Source organism: Salmo trutta, chromosome 4 (assembly GCF_901001165.1).
Source record: "Salmo trutta chromosome 4, fSalTru1.1, whole genome shotgun sequence".
In the NCBI taxonomy this organism is placed as follows: domain Eukaryota; kingdom Metazoa; phylum Chordata; class Actinopteri; order Salmoniformes; family Salmonidae; genus Salmo; species Salmo trutta.
The window spans coordinates 22,627,921-22,654,132 of NC_042960.1; the positions used below are offsets into that span (position 1 = coordinate 22,627,921).

General features: G+C 40.3%; 1 protein-coding gene across 2 annotated transcripts in view; it reads right to left on the minus strand.

Moving 5' to 3' along the window:
* Positions 1-26,212, minus strand: part of LOC115192072 (storkhead-box protein 2) — a 60,772-nt gene that overhangs the window by 10,624 nt on the left and 23,936 nt on the right. For both annotated transcript variants that reach the window (XM_029750189.1, XM_029750190.1), the window contains exon 2: positions 10,787-10,939. In XM_029750189.1, coding sequence (XP_029606049.1) covers positions 10,787-10,939 — 153 coding nt within the window. The remainder of the gene's footprint in view (positions 1-10,786; positions 10,940-26,212) is intronic.

Here is a 26,212-nt window from a genome sequence, read left to right on the forward strand (position 1 = left end):
CTAGAAATGCCGTTCAAACTTTGAGTAGACTGGTCAGGACCAGTGTGCTTACCTACAACTTCTTGATATCTTTTATACTTTAAGTCCTCCAAACACTTTCATGGCATTTCCTCATAATTCTAAAGGCACCATTGTGACATCATCACTTCCAACATTCCATTCACTGTAAATGCAACAATGTAACTTTTGACCCACATCCTCTACTTTGACCACTTGGCCAACAAGTTAGAGGGTATGACTTCTTTGTCTACTTCCCTGCTATTCTGAAAGCGGATAAGGAATAGCTTCTACCAATCAATAGATAGAGCTGTAACTCATCAACCTCTCTCTCTTTATAGATGCAGTAAGTAATGTCAGAAGGTAGCAGATTCATTGCTTACCAACAACAGCTGCAAATTCCAATAACAATACATAGAATTTTAAAGTTCACTTTCCTTGCTTTGTCTAACAACACTATCATGAATCTAGCAAATACGTTTTGTGGGTCAGAGTGCAGTATTTACTTAGTTTCAAAGCACAAATGATTGTTCGCATGTTTCTCATACTGGCTTTAGCCAAGGCAACTGTTGCCTAGCTAAAAACTGCCTTGGACAACAATTGCCAAGTTTACTCTAGATATTTCACCTGATCACTTCTCATTGCACTTCTTTCAGTTTTCAAACACAACAATTGTAGTTTAGACACTGACCACAACCACACAACTATTGACCACAACCACACAACTATTGACCACAACCACACAACTACTGACCACAACCACAGCTACTGACCACAAATCACACAACTACTGACCAACACTACTGGCCAAAACGACTGACTGCAACCAACTACTACTCACAACCCACAACCACAACTGACCACAACCACTACAGACCACAACCACTAGAGACCACAACAACACAGCTACAGACCTCGACTAATGCCCACAACCACTGATCTCAACTAATAACCACAACTACTGACCACGACTCCTGACCACGACTAATGCCCACAACCACTGATCTCAACTAATAACCACAACTACTGACCACAATCACTAAACTACTGACCCAAACAATGACTGACCACAACCACAAAACGACTGACCACAACTACTGACCACAACCACGGACAATAACTACTGAACACAATTAATGCCCACAACTACTGACCACAACACAACCACAGACCATAACTCCTGACCTCAACTACTGATCACAACCACACAACTACTGACCAACCACACAACTACTGACCACAACCACACAACTACTGACCAAAAGTGTACATTCAGATTTTATTTTTTTTTAAATTAGGCTGCTTGTTTTGTTTTGACTGAACCACACAACTATTGACCACAATCAAACTACTGACCAAAACTACTGACCACAACCACACATCTACTGAACCACAACCACAACTACAGACCACAACCACAACTACAGACCATAACTCCTGACCACACAAATACTGACCACAACCACAAAACTACTGACCTAAACGAATGACTACAACCACACAACTACTGACCACAACCACACAACTACTGACCAGAACTATTGACCACACAATTACTGAACCACACAACTAATGACCACAACCACAAAACAACTGACCACAACGACTGACCACACCCACAAAACTACTGACTACACAACTACTGGCCACAACCACTGACCACACAACTACTGAACCAAACAACTAATGACCACAACCACAAAACGACTGACCATAATTACTGAACACAACTACTGACCACAACCACACAACTATTGACCACAACCACACAACTACAGAACAACACAACTACTGACCAAAATTACAGACCACACAACTAGTGACCAAATCTACAGACCACACAACTATTGACCACAACTACTGACCATTACCACATAACTATTGACCACAACTACTGACCATAACCACACAACTTTTGACCACAACACAACTACTGACCAAATCTACAGACCACACAACTACAGAACCACACAACTATTGACCACAACCACACAACTACTGACCAAAACTACTGACCACAACCACACAACTACTACCCACAACCACACAACTATTGAACACAACACAACTACTGAACCACACAACGACTGACCACAACCCCCAAACTACTGAATACACGACTACTTACCAAACCACTGACCATAACTACTGACCACAACCCTACAACTACTGACCTAAACTAATGACCACAACCACACAATTACTGACCACACAAATACTGAACCACACAACTAATGACCACAACCACAAAACTACTGACCACAACTACTGGCCACAACCACACAACTACTGAATACACAACTACTTACTAAACCACTGACCAAAACTACTGACCACAACCCCACACCTACTGACCTAAACTAATGACCACAACCACACAACTAATGAACACAACCACAAAACTACTGACCACAACCACAGAACTACTGAATATACAGCGACTTACCAAAACTACTGACCACAACCACACAACTACTGACCACATGTAGACCACAAGTACTGACCACGTCTATACTGTAAGGCCCAAAGATCCTGCAACACAATTACTGACCACAACTACAGACCTACTGACCACAACTACCAGTCTGGTCTGCACTTCCTCTGACCCCAGCTCTGGTCCTGAGCATAGCTAGCTAGCTTTGGTTCTCACTAACTCTGGTCTAGCTCTGGTCTCCACTATAAATTATAACAACTTGAAGGAGAACATTAGCATATAATACAACTATTGTTGTTGGGTAACTCTTGAACCGTTCAAGCTAGAGACACAAACCCAATGTTCAGTGCTAGAGGCATCACAACAGACCCTGGTTCGATGTCAGGCTGTATCACAACCAGCTGTGATTGGTAGTCCCATAGGGCGGCGCACAATTGGCCCAGCGTCGTCTGGGTTAGGGTTTGGCCGGTGTAGGCCGTCATTGTAAATAAGAATTTGTTCTTAACTGACTTACCTAGTTAAATAAAAGGTACAAATATAAAAAGCACCATTACTATTGCAGATACTACCACCATCTTTCACATGTTCAGGCTATCCTAATTTCAAATTCTTTGAAAGATTTATCAACTATAACTATATACATTTGCATACATTTCAATAAAATAACTCACCAACAGTAACTCTTGAACCGTTCGAGCTAGATACACCAACCAACATTCTTATGTTCAGGCTATTCTATCTTTTCATCTACCTACTTTTTCCAACTATAATCAGTCACCATCATTACTACTGAAGACACTACCACTACTATAACATATTTCAAAACCATACATACTTTAAAACAAGCTAGCACCACACATCACATTTTCTTCAGGAAATGTACTTTTAGCCTAAAGCTAGCTATCAGTAGGTCTACATACAGTTAATTCAGAAAGTATTCAGACCCCTTGACTTCTTCCACATTTTGTTACTTTACAGACTTATTCTAAAATGTATTAAATTTTTTCTTATCAATCGACACACAATATCTCATAATTACAAAGCAAAAAGAGGTTGACATTTTTGCAAATGTACAAATGTAAAAAACATACCTTATTTACATAAGTATTCAGACCCTTTGCTATTAGACTTGAAATTGAGCTCAGGTGCACCCTGTTTCCGTTGATCATCTTTGAGATGTTTCTAGAACTTGATTGGAGTCCACCTGTGGTAAATTCAATTGATTGGACATGATTTGGAAAGGCACACACACCTGTCTATATAAGGTCCCACGGTTGACAGTGCATGTCAGAGCAAAAACCAAGCCATGAGGTAGAAGGAATCATCCGTAGAGCCCCACGAAACATGATTGTGTCGAGGAACAGATCTGGGGAAGTGTCCCAAAAAATGTCTGCAGCATTGAAGGTTACCAAGAACACAGTGGCCTCCATCATTCTTAAATGGAAGAAGTTTGGAACCACCAAGACTCTTCTAGAGCTGGCTGCCCGGCCAAACTGAGCAATCGGGGGAGAAGGGCCTTGGTCAGGGAGGTGACCAAGAACCCGATGGTCACTCTAACAGTGCTCCAGTGTTCCTCTGTAGAGATGGGAGAACCTTCCAGAAGGACAACCATCTCTGCAGCACTCCACCAATCAGGCCTTTATGGTAGAGTGGTCAGACGGAAGCCACTCCTCAGTAAAAGGCACATGACAGCCTGCTTGGAGTTTTCCAAAAGGCACCTAAAGGACTCTCAGACTATGAGGAACAAGATTCTCTGGTCTGATGAAACCAAGATTGAACTCCTTGGCCTGAATGCCAAGCGTCACACCTGGAGGAAACCTGGCTTCAGATGGTGGCAGCATCATGCTGTGGGGATGTTTTTCAGCGGGAGGGACTGGGAGACTAGTCAGTATCGAGGGAAAGATGAACAGAGCAAAGTAGAGATAGATCCTTGATGAAAACCTGCTCCAGAGCGCTCAGGACCTCAGACTGGGGACAACAGGAAAACGATCCGAAGCACACAGTCAAGACAACACAGGAGTGGCTTCGGGACAAGTCTCTGAATGTCCTTGAGTGGCCCATCCAGAGCCCGGACATGAACCCGATCGAACATCTCTGGACAGACCTGAAAATATCTGTGCAGCGACCCTCCCCATCCAACCTGACAGAGCTTGAGAGGATCTGCAAAGAAGAATTGGAGAAACTCCCCAAATACAGGTGTTCCAAGCTTGTAGCATCATACCTGCAATCGCTGCCAAAGGTGCTTCAACAAAGTACTGAGTAAAAAGGTCTGAATACTTATGTAAATGTGATATTTCCGTTTCTTTACATTTGCAAACATTTCTGAAAACCTGTTTTTGCTTTTTCAGTATGGGTTATTGTGTGTAGATTGCTGAGGGGAAAAAAACAACTTAATCCATTTTAGAATAAGTCAAGAGGTCTGAAAACTTTCCGACTGTATTCTGCACTGTATTCTACATAATTCCTAAAATATTTTTAAAGAGCTATCATCACTAGAGCTGTCATATTTCTCTACCCAAATAATAGCCTACAACTTTCTAATCATTACATCATCATTCAACTCAAATCAAACTCAAATAATTCACACTGAAAGTTTTACTAATGTAAATCGTGCATCTATTTACCTGAAACCCACAGCATGATTGATTCAGAGTTGCTTTGCTTTCCCAAGAGTCTTGTCCACATGATCCTGCTTTTTATTCCCATCTTCTGACAGAAGACCGCTTTGTCCTATGTCTTTCTTATTTTACCCTGCTGGTCATCTATGAACATTTGAAAATCTTGAAGAACAATCTGGCCTTAATGGCCATGTACTCTTATAATCTCCACCCGGCCCAGCAGAAGAGGACTGGGCCACCCCTCAGAGCCTGGTTCCTCACTAGGTTTCTTCCTAGGTTCCTGCCTTTCTTCTACATCTGAATTGCTTGTTTAGGGTTTTAGGCTGGCTTTCTGTATAAGCACTTTGTGAAATATGCTGACGTAAAAAGGGCTATATAAATAAATGTGATTGACTTATTCTTTTAGTTTTCACATGCACCAACTGTAGTTTAGACATCATCTAAATGCCTCACAATCCAAATTAATATGGTTGATATAAACTCAGCAAAAAAAAGAAAAACTTCCCATTTTCAGGACCCTGTCTTTCAAAGATAATTCGTAAAAATCCAAATAACTTCACAGATCTTCATTGTAAAGGGTTTAAACACTGTTTCCCATGCTTATTCAATGAACCATAAACAATTAATGAACATGCACCTGTGGAATGGTCGTTAAGACACTAACAGCTTACAGACGGTAGGCAATTAAGGTCACAGTTATGAAAACTTAGGACACTAAAGAGGCCTTTCTACTGACTCTGAAAACACCAAAAGAAAGATGCCCAGGGCCCCTGCTTATCTGCGTGATCGTCCCTTATGCATGCTGCAAGGAGGCATGAGGACTGCAGACGTGGCCAGGGCAATAAATTGCAATGTCCGTACTGTGAGACACCGAAGTCAGCGCTACAGGAAGACAGGACGGACAGCTGATCATCTTCGCAGTGACCACGTATAACAACACCTGCACAGGATCAGTACATCCGAACCTCACACCTTATGGGCACAATCCCACTGTCGCTGGACCAGACAGGACTGGCAAAAAGTGCTCTTCACTGACGAGTCATGGTTGTGTCTCACCAGGGGTGATGGTCGGATTTGCGTTTATCGTCTAAGGAATGAGCGTTACACTGAGGCCTGTACTCTAGAGCGGGATCAATTTGGAGGTGGAGGGTCCGTCATGGTCTGGGGCGGTGTGTCACAGCATCATCAGACTGAGCTTGTCGTCATTGTTGGCAATCTCAACGCTGTGCATTACAGGGAAGACATCCTCCTCCCTCATGTGGTACCCTTCCTGCAGGCTCATCCTGACAGGACCCTCCAGCATGACAATGCCACCAGCCATACTGCTCATTCTGTGCATGATTTCCTGCAAGACAGGAATGTAAGTGTTCTGCCATGGCCAGCGGAGAGCCCAGATCTCAATCCCATTGAGCACGTCTGGGACCTGTTTGATCGGAGGGTGAGGGCTAGGGCCATTCCCCCCAGAAATGTCTGGGAACTTGCAGGTGCCTTGGTGGAAGAGTGGGATAACATCTCAAAGCAATAATTGGCAAATCTGGTGCAGCCCATGAGGAGATGCACTGCAGTACTTAATGCAGCTGGTGGCCATACCAGATACTGACTGTTACTTTAGAGTTTGACCCCCCCTTTGTTCAGGGACACATTATTCCATTTCTGTTAGTCACATGTCTGTGGAACTTGTTCAGTTTATGTCTCAGTTGTTGAATCTTATGTTCATACAAATATTTACACATGTTAATTCTTGCGCATATCATCCCGTTAGCGGGATCATTTTCCAGCGAAAACTCCTAGCGACATTAGCATAACGAAATTCAATATTTTTTTTTTTTCAAATATAGGGCTGTCTCATATCGTTTTATAGATACACCTCTCTTGAATCGACCCTCGTTGTCCGATTTCAAAAAGGTTTTACAGGAAAAGCACAATATTAGATTATGTTAGAGGAGTACATGGTAAAAGTTGCATCATATGAATTTTCCGACCAAGCACACGCATCACATATAACCAAAAAACAGCTAAATGCAGCACTAACCTTTTACAAACTTCATCAGATGACACACCTAGGACATCATGTTACACACAGCATGCAATCTTTTGTTCAATAAAGGTCATATTTCTATATAAAAACAGCATTTTACATCGGCACCTGACGTTGACTAACTATTTTCCCATAAAATGCGTCCCGGGAAACAGTGCTACAATTTTATAAATTACTATTCGAAAACGATTTTTTTTTTTATATTGTCAATCTAAGATTTATAGATGAATATCTCTTGAAAACACCCGTCATAACAGATTTTAAATTAACTTTACAGGGTAATCACACTTTGAGATAAAAGGGGATGCGATACCCAGAAAATGAGCTAGAAAGCCTAGCTCGTCGCCATCTTTGAAAAATCGCACATCACATCTGATCTTGTATAATATTGCCAATAATCCCTCACCTTTAGTTGTCTTCATCAGAAAGCACTTCCCGGAATCCCAGGTCCACGACAAATGTATTTTCGGTCGAAAAAGTCCATCCTTTATGTTCCATTAGCTTGCTGTTGTTAGCGCGTCCTAAGGCTGTAATCAAATGTTGATACGGGCGCGGGACCTGCCTAACAAAAAATGACTTTTTTGACTGCTGTAGGTTCGTTCAAACATGTCAAACGTTGTATAACATTAATCTTCAGGGCCTGTTTCAACAAGAGAGCCAATCAGATTCGAGTGGGACGATTTCATTGTGTTTCAAAAGGTTTCCAAAGGTGGGGGCAGACACGGCCGCCGACGTCACAATGCTGATGGCCCTACTACTGTGACCAATTGCCACATCGTCTCCTTCACTGAGTTTCGACCGCAGAAGCCTCAAAACACTTTGTAAAGACTGGGGACATCTAGTGGAAGCACTGGAAAGTGCTCAATTATCATTTTGTCACGTTGTAAATTATAGGGAAGGCTGTGAAGTCGAGTCCACAATTCAGAATCCCACTTCCTGGTTCAATCGGTCTCGGGGTTTTGACTGCCATACGAGTTCTGTTATACTCACAGACACCATTCAAACAGTTTCAGAAACTTTAGGGTGTTTTCTATCCATATAAAATAAGTATATGCATGTCCTAGCTTCTGAGTTTGATTAGTAGGCCGTTGAAAATGGGAACGAATTTTTTCCAAAATGCGCTGTGGCGCCCCCAATGGTAGGGTACTCGCAAGAGGTTAAGTTTGCTGAAAATAAACGCAGTTGACAGTGAGAGGACGTTTCTTTTTTTTGCTGAGTTTAGTAGTCTGTATGTAACTGCTTTGCTTTAAATAATATAGTAAAACTTTTAAACTTCTACCACAAAAATACTTTTAAAGAGTTAAAGCAAGTCCCACCAATTGTACTTCATGTACCAAAACCATCTAGTTAATCCTATATAAACATGAAAAAAAATTTATGAATTCAAGTTTAAATTCTCACTTTTTTTCCCCATCCAAAATGTAATCTATCCCTGCCAAGGTTAAACATCTTCCATACATTTTCACAAAAGTCCATATTCAGCAAGAACAGTTAAGATTCTACGGTAGCTTTATTTCTAGTACTTATTATAGTATTTCAATCCTACAGATGGAAACGGTTGCATAGCACTAATGAACTGAGCCTTGCCTTTATGAGAAGCAATTCCTCTCAGTAAACTGAGTAAGTCAATAAATCTGTAAATAAGATAGGACAACTCTACCGCAAATTATATAACCATTTATAATTTTTTGAAATAGATTCATCAGATTCATGAATCTGCCTCAGAATAACAGTTCATATTTGAATGCAGTTAGTGTTGCATCCTTCTCCATTATGACTATCGCCTCTTATTGCCTCCCCAATAACTGGTGTCATACAGACTAGAGCCGCCAGACCGAGACAGAGCCAAAGGTTGGCTACTCTGTATCCCTCCTCCATCCATGTCCTTAGCTAACCCTACAATCACAATCACAAACACAAAAGTAGGCCCCCTGGATAAATCTGTACATAAGCGTTTACTAGTAAGAGTTTACTGTTGCATGACATTACATCACACTTTGTTAATTGCCATACCAACATGACGCAATTAGAGATTAAACTCAGTTTTAAGACATCTACATGGAGGGAAGTGATGCTGAATTTAAAAGAAAGTTGACCTACCTGGAAAGGAGCCATGTGGAAAGTGACAGGGTAGTCTTATGTAAGCCCAGTACAGAAAAGAAATGAAAGGCTACATTGAACAAAACATTTACTCCAATTACACTGAACCAAAATATAAACGCAACATCTAAAGCTTAGTCCCATGTTTCATGACCTGAAATAAAAGATCCCAGAAATGTTCCATATGCAGAAAAAGCGTATTTCTTCATATTTTGTGCACACATTTGTTTATGTGCCTGTTAGTGAGCATTTCTCCTCTGCCAAGATAATCCATCCACCTGACAGGTGTGGCATATCAAGAAGCTGATTAAACAGCATGATCATTACACAGGTGCACCTTGTGCTGGGGACAATGAAAGGCCACTCTAAAATGTGCAGTTTTGTCAAACAACACAAAGCCACAGATGTCTCAAGCTTTGAGTGTGCAATTGGCAATTGTTGATGTCAACTTTGGGAACAGAGTACCCTGCCCATACCATAACAGGGTTATGGTATGGGCAGGCATAAGCTACAGACAACGAACACGATGGCAATTTGAATTCACAGAGATACCGTGACGAGATCCCGAGGCCCATTGTTGTGCCATTCATCCGCCGCCATCACCTCGTGTTTCAGTATGATAATGCGCAGCCCCAAGTCGCAAGGATCTGTACACAATTCCTGGAAATTGAAAATGTCCCAGTTCTTCCATGGCCTGCATACTCACCAGACATGTCACCCATTGAGCATGTTTGAGATGCTCTGGATCGACGTGCACAACAGTTCCCACCAATATCCAGCAACTTCACACAGCCATTGAAGAGGAGTGGGCCACAATCAATAGCCTGATCAACTCTATGTGAAGGAGATGTGTCACACCAGATTATGACTGGTTTTCTGATCCACACCTCTACTTTTTTTTTCTTTAAGGTATCTGTGACCAACAGATGCATATCTGTATTCTCAGTCATGTGAAACCCATATTTTAGGGCCTAATTAATTCATTTAAATTAACTGATTTCCTTATATGAACTGTAACTCAGTAAAACCTTTAAAATTGTTGCATGTTGCGTTTATATTTTTGTTCAGCATATAAACATGCTGCTGCAGCGTGGTATTATGGTCTGTTTTCAGAACCCTGGAATGAGTGAAGGGGACAGGGATTTTGAATACCTTAAACAAACTGCCTCTATATATATATATATATCATCAATATCAATATATATCATCAATGGGCCATGAATGCATACATTACCATACCACCGTGTGTGTGTGTGTGTGTGTGTGTGTGTGTGTGTGTGTGTGTGTGTGTTTAGGGGGTTACAGGGGTTGTGTTAATTAGGGCGCGCAACAGGAAGTGTTTACAAATGTTTCAATGGAAAATGAAAAATAACGTTTCTTATTGGAGAAGGCAAGGTAGTTCCTCCTTATTTCAGTCTGTTTCTTCCATTTTTCATGCCTAATGAACACAGTCTTGGGGTGTATTATAGGCCAACTGTATAGGGTGAAGAAGTTGCACTTAGATATTGTTCTTGGGTTAGTTTTGCATTTCCCCCACTGACTGCAGATACCCACAGTCATTGAGCTAATGCTAGAAATGTCACCCTGTAGCTACTGTACCTGGGAAGCATGTGGCGAGGTGTTCCATCAGGGCCTCCTGGTTGACGGGCTTGCGAGCGGAGTTCATGGCTGAGATAGCCAGACACAGGATCTCCCCCAGTGGGATGAACTGGGACTGGCTGATAGGAGACATGCTGATGGGAGACACATCACCTGCAGTAGTGAGAAATAGACAACAGTCAGCGAATGAACTGTAGGAGAGAAAAGAAGAACCTGGGCCCATATCTATCAAGAGTCTCAGAGTAGGAGTGCTGATCTAGAAATCAGGTCCCTCCTGCCCATAATAGTAATTATAAGATTATGATCTAAAGGGCAAAACTGATCCTAGATCAGCACTCCTACATAATACAGCCCCGGGACTCAGTAACTGACCAAATCTGAATGGTATCAAAGCTCAACTGATGATGTGGGCGGTCTGTCCCGTTCCACCAGTTGGCTGTCAACTGATGACTGAGTCTCCTCCCAGAACTAATACTGCTCCATATGGTCATTTTCAAGTCATGTCAATTAAGTGTTTTATTTCAATTTTTGGGGGGCCCATCCACCCTCACAAACATTGTTTAAACAGCTTTTATTTTGTTGTTACATGTACATTCTACATACATGGCACTTTTTTTTATTTTATTTTTTTACAATAGTTACATAGCAGCAAGTAATTGGATATTTTGATGTATAATAGTTATGACTAGATGTAATGTATAACATGAGCTTTTAAACCCACCCCACTCTCAGTCCATCCCACCCATCTCTGTAAACCGCCCTTTAATGATTTACATGTGCCATATATTTTTCAACTGTGCTGTGATGTTTCACATAAATTCTGAACCTGTCAAATCACATAGTATCTACAGATTGAGAAAAAAAAACTATTTTGCAACCTCTATGGCGCCATGTTCAACATTTTGGTCCTCAAGTAAAACTGATATTTTTTCTTATTTATTACATTTTTTTGTTGCCAATTTTGGTCTTTATTAAAGGGTAAACAAACAAATTCCCTACCTTCTTCCCCTTCCACTTGCCTCCTCCATTTTTGTGGTAATGCTGCAATCAGTTTGTTGTAATTTTGGATAGAATTTGTTAACTGCACATGTGACATAACTCCACCTTTCTTATTCATAATATAATTGACAAGATAATTCCTTTTTTATATATAAATATATATTTTTTATCTATTAGCATTATTTGAATTTAACAATATTATTTGTTGTAATATTTGTTCTGTCTTTTCTGGAGGATGAAACTGGAATTAGAACCGGCTGTGTATTGCTTGTTTTAGAAAGGGCGGTATTTTGAAAAAGGTTCCATTTTCAATTAACGGAAAGTGAGAGGTTGTAATCTGGTTAAAGGTAAAAAGGGGTGAGTCATTCTTACTAATCTACTGGAGAACTAGTTAAGGTTTAAGTATAACTTCTGTATGACTGATGATTCTAGTGGGAGGTTTAATGCCTTAATATACAGTCCCAGTCAAAGGTTTGAACACACCTTCTCATACAAGGGTTTTTATATTTACTATTTTCTACATTGTAGAATAATAGTGAAGACATTAAAACTATGAAATAACACATACGGAATCATATAGTAACCAAAAATGTGTAGAAAAATTGAAATATATTTTAGATTTCAGATTCTTCAAAGTAGCCACCCTTTGCCTTGATGACAGCTTTGCACACTCTTGGCATTCTCTCAACCAGCTTCATGAGGAATGCTTTTCCAAAAGTCTTGAAGGAGTTCACACATATGCTGAGCACTTTTTGGCTGCTTTTCCTTCACTCTGCGGTCCAACTCATCCCAAACCATCTCAATTGGATTGAGGTCGGGTGATTGTGGAGGCCAGGTCATCTGATGCAGCACTCCATCACTCTACTTCTTGGTCAAATAGCCCTTACACAGCCTGGAGGTGTGTTGGATCACTGTCCTGTTGAAAAACAAATTATATTCCCACTAAGCGCAAAACAGATGGGATGGCGTATCGCTGCAGAATTCTGTGGTAACCATGCTGGTTAAGTGTGCCTTGAATTCTAAATAAATCACTGACAGTGTCACCAGCAAAGCACCCCCACACCACCTCCTCCATGCTTCACAGTGGGAACCATACAAGCAGAGGTCATCCGTTCGCCTACTCTGCATCTCGTGTTTATTGGCCCAAGCAAGTCTCTTCTTATTGGTGTCCTTTAGTAGTGGTTTATTTGCAGCAATTCGACCATGAAAGCCTGATTCACGCAGTCTCCTCTGAACAGTTGATGTTGAGATGTGTCTGTTACTTGAACTCTGTGAAGCATTTATTTGGGCTGCAATTTCTGAGGCTGGTAACTCTAATGAACTTATCCTCTGCAGCAGAGGTAACTCTGGGTCTTTTTTTCCTGTGGCGGTCCTCATGAGAGCTAGTTTCATCATAGTGCTTTTTGTTTTTTTGCGACTGCACTTGAAGAAACTTTCCGGATTGAATGACCTTCATGTCTTAAAGTAAAGGTGGACTGTTGTTTCTCTTTGCTTATTTTAGATGTTCTTGCCATAATATGGACTTGGTCTTTTGCCAAATAGGGCTATCTTCTGTATACCATCACTACCTTGTCACAGCACAACTGATTGGCTCAAACTCATTAAGGAAAGAAATTCCACAAATTAACTGTTAACCAGGCACACCTGTTAATTTAAATGCATTCCAGGTGACTACCTCATTAAGCTGGTTGAGAGAATGCAAAGAGTGTGCAAAGCTGTCATCAAGGCAAAGGGTGGCTACTTTAAAGCATCTCAAATATATTTTGATTTGTTTAACACTTTTTTGGTTACTACATCACCCCATATGAGTTATTTCATAGTTTTGATGTCTTCACTATTATTCTACATTGTAGAAAATAGTAAAAAATTAAAAAACCTTGAATAAGTAGGTGTGTCCAAACTTTTGACTGGTACTGTATATTTAAAAAAATGCCCCCCGAACACATAAGTAAATAGGTAAACTGGGATATGACTAAATAATTAAATCAGGGTGATTTTCCCACAAATAGACAGGTATTCACCTTTCCATAGTAGAAAGATATTTTTTTGCTAACTTTTAGTTGAAATTTGTTGTAGTAAATTCCTTTATTTCTTTAGGGATATGAATACAGGGTATGTCCACTTCACGATCAGACCATTTTACTGGTAGACTACATGGAAAAGTTGTATTTTTTAGCAATCCAATACGTAAAATGGTACAATTATCATAGTTCGGTTGTAATCCAGAGATGTTAGACAAATTATCTAGATCCTCTATGAGGCTGTGCAGGGATCCAGATTGCAGATTTAAGAGGACATTTCAGTTGTCAGCGTGAAATGACACCTTTGTTTTTAAACTCTGGATTTCTAGCCCCTTGATTTTATTGTTGGATCCGATTTTAATAGCTAACATTTCAATGGCCATGATATAGATATACCGACAGCGGACAACCTTGTTTTACTCCTCTTGACAGTGTAATACTTTGAGAAGTAGACATTATTTATTATTTTACACTTGGGGTAACTATACATAACTTTAACCCAGAGATTCGCCAAAATTAAAATAGTCCAGGCATTTATATATAAATTCTAGTCAAACTTTATCAAAAGCCTTTTCAAAAACTTCATTGATTACCAGACTTGGTTTCCTAGATTTTTCATAGTGTTCTATTGTTTCAATGAATTGTCTTACATTATCTCCAATGTATCGTCCATGTAAAAAAGCTGGGATGATCAGGATGACTAACATCCGACAACACCTTTTTAATTCTATGTGCTATGCATTTAGCTAGGATTTCTGAATCACAACACCAGTCTAAGGGGCCTCCAGTTTTTTTAAAGGGACAGGATCTTTATACTTACTACCTGGGTCCTGTTTCAGTAATAGTGAAATCAAACCTTCTTGCTGCGTACCTGATAGTTTACCATTTAGGAGTGGTTAAACATGCCAATAGTGGATCTTTGAGTAGATAAAAAAAGGTTTCATATACCTCAACTGGTATGCCATCCAGCCCTGGAGTTTTCCCTGGTCTAAAGACATTAATTGCATCAAGAAGTTCCCACTCTGCAATTTGGACTTCACGCAAGTCTTTCTGTACAGCTGTTAATTTTGCACTATTATGAAAAAAATCCTTACAGTTAACTTCAGTTTGTGGAAATGGAGGAGAAGTACTTTGCTTACGCTTTCAAAATATAATTTAGTGAATCATAGATAATTTGTTTCTGTAAATTATTTTTGGTAGCATTTCTATGTTGAAGATTCTAAAATAATTTGGTGATATTTTATTTATTTTCCATCCAATTCACTTTATTTTTTATAATACATTATACTTGATTGTCCCGGAATAATATCCTCCATTTCTTTTTCCTCTAATTTATTCTGTGCCTTTATGGTACAGTTTTTATTGCTATCCATCTGTACTGTTATTTCTTCTATTTCCTTTGTTAATATGAACTCCTTTGACCGAAATTGTTTTTGTTTTAAAGATGAGTATTGAATTGCATGACCTCTAAAGGTTCATTTAAAAGTGTCCCATACAATAAGTGTTACCCAATTGCCTTCCTCCGAATGTATCTATATAAATGAGGCACAAAGGTGATCATCTATAGGGGAGAATGGGGTAAATTGAGCTCTACTCTCCCTTATATAATATCCCTGCCTTCACTCACCACACATTTAGCCAGATCCCACCATATTAGAAAGCAGAAGCCTTCAGAAACCCAAGCGTGAATACTTTGAGCCCGGTTCTAAGTTAACTAGTTCTCGCAAAGACAAGGAAGGTGTAACCAATCACAATCAAGTTCGGCATTCACAAGTTTTCAAAGCTCCCCACCGGTAATGCACACACATTCACTCAAGCAGTTGATATGGCAAAGCATCCCATTTGAGCTCTTTTTCCTTGGTTGCTTTTTGGGCATCACCATAATCTCAGATTAAATGTGTCTGACGTCAACTGAGGTTTGCTGTAGTGTAAACAAGTACTTGTCTATTGTGGTTCTACTCGTTTCATTCAGATATTAAGAAGATTATTTATTTTCGGTCATTGATATCAATCACAAATTAATTGCATCAAATGCCATTTTTCCTGAAGATCTCTAGGGTAAATTGGGTTAAATCGATAACAATAGAATATTTTAAAATGCTCATCTGACACTCTTTGAATGTGGTCAAACCAAATCAGACTTGATTTGAAAAAGCAACAACATTAAAACAGACAAAACAAAGGACAGAAGTAAGAAAAAAAAGAGGGGAAAACAAAGTGAAAAGAGTATAACAAGAAAAAAAGGTAACATTATACACCTTCTTATACAAAGAGTGTTTGATGTTCATTCTGGGTTTTTGTAACCCTTTGTAACATGCCAGTTTCAAAAGTGGTGTAACACAGACCCATGCACTTGAACGACATGTGGATGAAATATAGATCGATCTTTGAATGCATCATGAGCTATGGAAGTTCTGATAGCTAACTCTTCAGGACTCAACCTGGGTGATTATCAGGGAAGGGACTCGCAACAGTTGAGTTCTGTGTGACTCAGTTGGGGCTCAGTTGGTAGAGCATGGTGCTTGCAATGCCAGGATAGTGGGTTCGATTCCTGCTGGAGCCACCCATTCGACAATGTAAGCACGCATGGACGTGAGTCACTTAGGATAAAAACATCTAATTAATGGCATATTATATATGTGTGTATATTTATACAAACCAGTCAGTGGAGGCTCCTCAGAGGAGGAAGGGGAGAAAAATGTAAATAGTTAAACACTAAAAAAAGTATGCTTTTTAGATAAAACTATACCAAATCATTTATTAAAAACACACTATTTTGCAATGAAGGTCTACAGTAGCCTCAACAGCACTCTGTAGGGTAGTACCATGGTGTAGCCGGAGGACAGGTAGTTTCCATCCTCCACTTTTACTTATTTAGCTAGCAAATGCAGCTAGCTAGTTTAGCCTACTCAAACGTCCGGTTCAAACCGAGAAGGATGCTATGTTACCTAGCTGGCTATGGCTATTCAACACTGGAACTCTTCCAAGTTAAGGTAACCTTTTAGTTGGATTAATTTATTGCCAACGGGGCCCGCAGGTGTAACTGCTTGCTAACTGTACACTGTACTGCATGATTGTAGCGGGTTTACTAAGGCATCAGTTTTAGTAGCTATGTTGACTTTAAGTTAGCTAATAATGGTGACAACAATGTAGGATGTGTGTAGCAATTAGTGGTTATGCTATGAAGGTTTGGCTTGGAAAGGTTTTTTCACCTGGTGACAGACAGCTGATGTGTTGTGTATTCAAGTCCAGAAGCAAAGGGAAAAGGTGAGAGGAGGTGAGCGCGTAGATGTGAGAAATAATTATCCAATGATCAAAGGGATCATGCTGTTTGTATGTGGCGGCTATGAAAGTGAACTGTGTCTGCGTGTGATCAGCGGCGTATTCACTCCGCCGATTCTGTTAAATGTATTTTTGTTAAACGGAAGCAAATGTAACGAAACGTGGATAAACATAGCTGAATTTGTTCAATAGAAACTCTTGTTTGCAACTGTTGGACTAATGGTTACACCCTAGATCAGCTAGATGCAGGCAAGAGTGTGCGAGGTGCTATTGAATGTGTTGATGTCTGTCACCTTGATTACTCAAATTTCTCTCGACCTGTGCACCTACATTGTAAACTTTCATTCATAGGCTGGGTTGTATCAAACTTATGATGGGTATAGGGAACATTTTTGTATCATGTAGTAGCCTAAACCTATCAATGTTACATTGAGCTGGGTGAATGGAATATGAATGTCATCCAATGTGCTGTAATAGAAATAAGGCCATGCTCATAAAAAAAAATTATCGTCCTCCCTCATCTTAAACTGAACCGACTGCCACTGATACACACTGAGTGTAACCAACTTCATATAGCCACACAGAAGACACAGACACCCACACTTCAGATTGACTTTTTATCTGCAGTAAAATATATCAAACAGTGATGACAGGCATTGACAGTACGGTCACAGCCACATGTTCACTGCTCTCAGAATATCTCTATCAGACTGAATGCACAAAGTGATCGCATAGTATACATGTGTTGTGTTTAGAAAATAACAAAAATACAGTAAGACATAACTGCAGTAAAAGATATCAAACAGTGATGACAGGCTGGTCACAGCCACATGTTCACTGGTTACGTAGGACACGATATATCTTTTAGATAGGAGCAACAGTAATGATACATGCCCTCAATCTGAAGTGAAATAAATCCATAAATACAGAGCACAAGTACAACCCTTTTTATATAAACCTCTTAAGGTAGTAAGAAAATAAACATTCACTTAATATTTCAATAAATAAGTCTTTAATTACCAATAAATCATCTGCTAGGAATAGCTAGCGAGACATTACAGTGCACTGACTGACGGTGCTAGTTAGCTCGTCATTAACATGGCTAGCTCCTGAGTGGCACAGCAGTCGAGTGTGCTCCCGAGTGGCGCCGCGGTCTACGGCACTGCATCTCAGTGTTAGAGGCGTCACTACAGTTCTGGTTCGATTCCAACAACCGGCTGTGATTGGGAGTCTCATAGGGCGGCGCACAAATGGCCCAGCGTCGTTAGGGTTTGGCCAGGGTAGGCTGTCATTGTAAATAAGAATTTGTTCTTAACTGACTTGCCTAGTTAAATAAAGGTTAAAAATATATATATATTGCTAAGCCAGCAAACACTTGGTTAACTTGCCGAAATAGGCTTTAAATACATTAATGGCAACATAAATATATGCATAGTCACATTCGCTATTGACCTTGGGATATATGAACCAGTTTTCAAAAGACACTATTGTGTTATACAGTTTTAAACAGTTTTTATGTAGAGAGGGAGACACAAACCTGCTCTCAGAATATCTCTATCAAACTGAAGAGCAGGCAGACCAACTTTCCAAATAGGGGAGAAGCACTCAAAACCCACTAGTTGTTCTTTCAAGGAAAATAATACAAAAAGGTCTGAAGACCCCTCGTGTTGCCCACCTTACTACAGTGGCAGTAAATATTTGTATGAATTCGACAACACATAATAAAAGGAAACTTGATTAATATCACACCTTCTTCGGAAGTGAATGGTTTCACCCACTACTCTGCCGCGAACGGTGGTGTTCTTTAATATTTACATTGCTCGCAGCGCGAGCGAGGTTGATGGAAACTCTACATTTTCACGAGTATACAAAACATTGAGGACACCTGCTCTTTCCATAACATAGACTGACCAGGATAATCCAGTTCAAAGCTATGATCACTTATTGATGTCATTTGTTAAATCCACTTCAGTCAGTGTAGATGAAGGGGAGGAGACAGGTTAAAGAAGGATTAATAAGCCTTGAGACAATGGAGACACGGATTGTGTATGTGTGCCATTCAGAGGGTGAATGGGCAAAACAAAAGATTTACCTGAGGGAGGAGGTTTGAATGGGGTATGGAAGTAGGTGCCAGGCGCACCGGTTTGTGTCGAACTGCAACGCTCTGGGTTTTTCACGCTCAGTTTCCCGTGTGTATCAAGAATGGTCCACCACCAAAAGGACATCCAGACAACTTGACAACTACTAGCACAACACAGAGGCATGACTACATGGAACTCTATTCCACATCATGTAACTGATGCAAGAAGTAGAATCCAATTTAAAAACAGATAGAAATACACATTATGGAACAGCAGGTACTGTGAAGAGACACACACACACACGTACAGACACAGGCGTACGCTCACAAATGCTAGCACATGCACTCTACACACATGTACATTGTAATATTGTTGTATGGTGGTATTATATATTTTGTATTGTAGATATGTAGTGGTGTAATAATGTTTTATTATGTACTGTTTTATATTTTGTTTTATGTGTAAGTGCCTTAATGTGTTTGGACGCCAGGAAGAATAGTTGCTACATTGGTAGCAGCTAATGGGGATCCCTAATAAATACAAATAAATACAACTGTGGGAAGCATTGAGGTCAAAATGGGTCAGCATCCCTGTGGAACGGTTTTGACAATTTGTAGAGTCCATGACCCAACGAATTGAGCCTGTTCTGAGGGCAAAAGGGACGGATGCAACTCAATATTAGGAAGGTGTTCCTAATGTTTGGTATACTCCATGTATATATAGTCCAACAATAAATACTATTTATCCTTGGTGTCGCACTGTAACGGCTGTCTTTGGAAGAAGAGGACCAAGGTGCAGCGTGGAATTTGTTCATCTTTTATTTTGGATGAAAAAGGCCCTTCACAAAGAAAAAAACAAACAACAGCCAAACAGTCCTGTCTGGTTTCCTAACACACTAAACAGAAATTAACTACCCACAAACCCCAAAGGAAAATAGGCTGCCTAAGTATGACTCCCAATCAGCGACAACGATGTACAGCTGTCCCTGATTGAGAGCCATACCAGGCCAAAACAAAGAAATACAAAGCATAGAAAAAAGGACATAGAATGCCCACCCAAATCACACCCTGACCAAACCTAAATAGAGACATAAAAAAGGCTCACTCAGGTCAGGGCGTGACACGCACATACAGTATCAGCAGCCCAATTATATAGTGGAAATGGACCAAATGCTTGTGGGACTGTAACCATGTTTCCATCCAACCATTTTTATGCGAGTCAAGTACGTGTTGGAAAAAAACAGGCCTGATGGAAACAAGTTGTCTGTAAACTTCCCTAAATGTCAACAAAACAATAAAACATTCAACAGGGAGGAACAATTTTTTGGGTCAGTGAAATAGATCATGCGACAATGGCAGTGGAAAAGCTTTTTTGCGCAATTGTTGATATAATAACTAGAGGTCGACCGGTTTAAATAATGCAAAAACAAAGTGTTGGAGAAGAAAGTAAAAGTCCAATATGTGCCATGTAAGAAAGCTAACGTTGTAGTTCCTTGCTCAGAACATGAGAACATATGAAAGCTGGTGGTTCCTTTTAACATGAGTCTTCAATATTCCCAGGTAAGAAGTTTTAGGTTGTAATTATTATAGGACTATTTCTCTCTATACGATTTGTATTTCATATACCTTTGACTATTGGATGTTCTTATAGGCACGTTAGTATTGCCAGTGTAACAGTATAGCTTCCGTCCCTCTCCTCGCTCCTACCTGGGCTCGAACCAGGAACACATCGACAACAGCCACCCTCGAAGCAGCGTTACCCTTGTGGAGCAAGGGGAACAACTACTCCAAGTCTCAGAGTGATTGACGTTTGAAACGCTATTAGTGCGCACCCCGCTAACTAGCTAGCCATTTCACATCGGTTACACCAGCCTAATCTTGGGAGTTGATAGGCTTGAAGTCATAAACAGCGCAATGCTTGAAGCACAGCGAAGAGCTGCTGGCAAAACGCACGAAAGTGCTGTTTGAATGAATGCTTATGAGCCTGCTGCTGCCTACCACTGCTCAGTCAGACTGTTCTATCAAATCATAGACTTAATTATAATATAATAAACACACAGAAATACGAGCCTTAGGTCATTAATATGGTCGAATCTGAAAACTCTCATCTCGAAAACAAAACGTTTTTCCTTTCAGTGAAATTCAGAACCGTTCCGTATTTTATCTAATGGGTGGCATCCATAAGTCTAAATATTCCTGTTACATTGCACAACCTTCAATGTTATGTCATAATTACGTAAAATTCTGGCAAATTAGTTTGCAACGAGCCAGGCGGCCCAAACTGTTGCATATACCCTGACTCTGCGTGCAATGAACGCAAGAGAAGTGACAATTTTACCTGGTTAATATTGCCTGCTAACCTGGATTTCTTTTAGCTAAATATGCAGGTTTAAAAATATATACTTCTGTGTATTGATTTTAAGAAAGGGATTGATGTTTATGGTTAGGTACAGTCGTGCAACGATTGTGCTTTTTTCGCAAATGCACTTTTGTTAAATCATCCCACGTTTGGCGAAGTCGGCTGTCTTTGTTAGGAAGAAATAGTCTTCACAGTTCACAAACTGCTGCATATACCCTGACTCTGTTGCAAGAGAAGTGACACATTTTCCCTAGTTAAAAGAAATTCGTGTTAGCAGGCAATATTAACTAAATATGCAGGTTTAAAAATATATACTTGTGTATTGATTTTAAGAAAGGTATTGATGTTTATGGTTGGAGCAACGTGTACCAAAGCGATTATATGCAACGAAGGACAGGCTAGATAAACTAGTAATATCATCAACCATGTGTAGTTAACTAGTGATTATGATTGATTGATTGTTTTTTTATAAGTTTAATGCTAGCTACCAACTTATCTTGGCTTCTTACTGCATTCGCGTAACAGGCAGGCTCCTCGTGGAGTGCAATGTAAAGCAGGTGGTTAGAGTGTTGGACTAGTTAACCGTAAGGTTGCAAGATTGAATCCCCGAGCTGACAAGATAAAAATCTGTCTTTCTGCCCCTGAACAAGGCAGTTAACCCACCGTTAACTGCCTTGTTAATGGTGGCCGTCATTGAAAATAAGAATGTGTTCTTAACTGACTTGCCTAGGTAAAAAAAATAAAAACGGCCAAGTCGGCGTCCAAAAATACCAATTTCCGATTGTTATGAAAACTTGAAATCGGCCCTAATTAATCGCCCATTCCGATTAATCCGTCGACCTCTAATAATAACTGTCAAGTAAACTACAGTCATGTGATGCTAAGTGGTCCTCTGACTACTTGGAAAAGAATGCACAGTTTATTAGGCTACAGATTAAATAAATGATGAACTTCCCATGGTGGTGAAAGTGCACAGTGATGAGCTTGATGCTCATTTCCAATAAATATGAAGGGTCTTAGTTTGTATGCTTAATTTGTTTTTAGCTGCCAATTGAAAAATCAATATTATGTTGATCTTATCAATAATATCATCATGTACCCTCTGCAATATATCTGTGAGCTGTTGGTAAGAGTGCAAGAGCCAAGACCAGGGTGGGCAAATTTGCCATTTATTGCAAGGCTTTTTGTGGCAAAACTATTGACAGAATAAAACAAAGAAATTATGTTTTTTATTTGATCAATTAAAAGTTATAGGACAAAGTATATAAGTCATTACACACAGCTTGCTAATCGCAACAAGACAGTTTGATGGAAACACACCAGTGCTGGTAAATGCATATATCTTTTTGTGGATGGAAACCAAGCTAGTGATGAAAACTGGTAGAACAAAAATATCTTCACCATATTAGCTACACTTCCATCCACGTACCAAAAAGACCCCACCATGTCGAACGAACAAATTCTGTCGACATTTATAAAATTTTACCGGCATTTCCTGTTGTTTCCATCAGCCCATCGTGACTTTTTTCACGTGTCAGGTAATTCATCCACATGAAATGGTTGGATGGAAACCTGGTTATTGAGGCTAACACATGTCCAATGACGAAAACAGGGCAGTTAAGCTTTGCATTCATTCATTTATTTATTCTTGCCGGACAGGACACCAGTGTTACTATTACTCACCTGTCACATTTTACCAAATTTCCTTATTTTTTCTGATGCCATCTAGAACTTACAGCTTCTCATAAAAGCAAAGTAACTTAATTTGTACAGTAACACCTGGGTTCTTGCATTGTCATTAATAAGAACATCAACAATGACAACTCCGCTGCCTGTATACAGTCCATGTTTGAAGAATGCAGAGAAGAGAGAGCTATAAGTGCTTCCATCTCTCAAGCTTCTCTCTGCTACCCTTAATACAATCATCCTGGGGAAATCCTACAGAGGTTAGTGAGTGATGTCAGCATCTGGGATGGCCAGAATGAGGGTGATTATTTTTATCCTCATTCAGTATATGAATGTGGAGCGAGACAACGAGATGTGGAGCGAGACAACGAGATGAGGAGCTCAAACTGTCACACGAATCCTTCATTGATATACTGTATATTGAATATTTGAATGAACGTTCGAGTTGCACGTAACTGTAATTAGGATTTGGCCCAAAGTGAGTAACAGAGAGAGAGAGAGTACCAGTTCCAGAGGCTTAAGAGGCGTCATCTTAGTGGCTGACTGATTTTCTACAACTCAAACAGCTGACTGGAGGCAGGGAACAAGGGCTTACTCATGCGCAACCTCCTCCCTCTCCTCTATACGTATTACTACATAGAGGGCTGGCTAACACCGTAGCACTACCGTGGCCTGATTTCTCTACCCACGCCTCATCTGCAGCTGGGGCCCAGGTCCACACGGTCCTAGCCAAGAATTGAGTCAGAAATAACATTTAGCCTTCAGATGCTTTTGGGAAACCAGGCCCAGCTCTACTTCACAAAGACAAACAGACAGTCAAATGTTAGAATGTGTTTGCTAGATTAAAAGTACATCTGCTTCTGCAGTGCTTACAGTGCATTCAGAAAATATTCATACCCATTGACTTGTGTTACAGCCTGAATTCAAAATTGATTAAATATACTTTTTTGAAATGTTTGCATATGTCTAAAAAAATATATATACAGAAACATCTCATTTACATGTTATATTCAATACATGTTATATTCACCTTTGGCAGCAATTATAGCTGTGAGTCTTTCTGGGTAAGTCTAAGAGCTTTGCACACCTGGATTGTACAATACTTGCAGATTATTATTTACAAAATTCTACAAGATGTGTTAAGTTGGTTGTTGATCATTGCTAGACAGCCATTTTCAAGTCTTGCCATTTAAGTCAAAACTGTAACTAGGCCACTCAGGAACAGTCAATGTCGTCTTGGTAAGCAACTTCAGTGTATATTTGGCCTTGTGTTTTAGGTTATTGTCCTGCTGAAAGGTGAATTTGTCTCCTAGTGTCTGTTGGAAAGCAGAATGAAACCTTTAGGATTTTGCCTGTGCTTAGCTCTATTTAATTTATTTTTATCCTAAACAACTACCCTAATCCCTGCCGATGACAAGCATACCCATAACATGATGCAGCCACCACCATGCTTGAAAAACGAAGAGTGGTACTCAGTGATGTGTTATGTTAGATTTGCCCCAAACATAACGCTTTGTATTCAGGACATAAAGTTCCTTTCTTAGCAATTGTTTTAGCAGTTTTACTTTAATGCCTTATTGCAAACACGATGCATGTTCTGGATTTTTTTTTAATTCTGTACAGGCTTCCTTCTTTTCACTCTGTCATTTAGGTTAGTATTGTTGTATTGTTGATCCACCCTCAGTTTTCTCCATTAAACTCTGTAACTGTTTTAAAGCCACCATTAGCCTCACCGTGAAATCCCTGAACGGTTTCCTTCCTCTCTGGCAACTGAATGACTGGGTGTATTGATACACCATCCAAAGTGTAATTAATAACTTCACTATGCTCAAAGGGATATTCAATGTCAGTTTTTTTTACCCATCTACCAACCAACAAGTGCCGTTCAATGTGAGGCATTGGAAAACCTTCATGGTCTTTGTGGTTGAATCTGTGTTCAAAATTCACTGGGACCTTACATATAATTGTATGTGTGGGGTACAGAGATGAGGTAGTCATTCAAAAGAATCTTGTCAAACACTATTATTGCACACAGAGTAAGTTCATGCAACTTAATGTGACTTGTTAACACAGGGGCCCCCCAGGGGAGTGTCCTCAGCCCTCTGCTGTACTCCCTGTTCACCCACAACTGCGTGGCTTTGCACGACACCAACTCCATCATCAAGTTTGCTGATGACACCACGGTTGTAGGCCTGATAGCCAACAACCACAAGTCAGCCTCTAAGGAGGTGGTAAGTGAACTGGCATTGTGGTGCCAGGACAACAACCTCTCCCTCAACATCATAAAAAAGGAGTTGATTGTTGACCTCAGGAAGCAGGGACCATGGGCCGATCCACATCAACGGGACTGTAGTAGATAGAGTCATCAGTTTTAAGTTCCTCTGTGTCCACATCACAGAGGACTTGACATGGACCAACAACACCACCACTCTTGTCAAGAGGGCGCAACAGCGCCTCTACTTCCTAAGGAGGCTGAATACATTTGGCATGCCACTCCCGGTCTTCTCCAAATACTACCACTGCATCATCGAGAGCATCCTGAACGGTTGCATCAAGTTCTGGTACGGGAATTGCTTTGTCTATGACTGCAAGGCCCTCCAGCGGGTGGTGAAGATGGCCATGTACATAAATGGGACCGTGCTTCCACCCATCCAGGACATCTACTCGAAGCGGTGCCTGAGAAAGTCCCGCAGCATCAAGGACCCCACACACCCCAGCTACGAGCTGTTCACTCCCTTACCATCGGGTAAACGGTATCGGAGCATGAGGTCTGACACCAACAAGCTCAGAGACAGTTTCTATCTACAAGCCATCAGACTGCTGAACACTTGAACTGGACTGACCACCTGCACTGACTCGCCGCACCTTGGCACACATGCACTCACCCACCCGCCCACCCCCACACACACACACACATTCATGCTATACACACATCACAACTGCTGCTACCAGACTGGTATTATTATTGCTAAATACTGCAAACTTTTAGCACTTGTCCC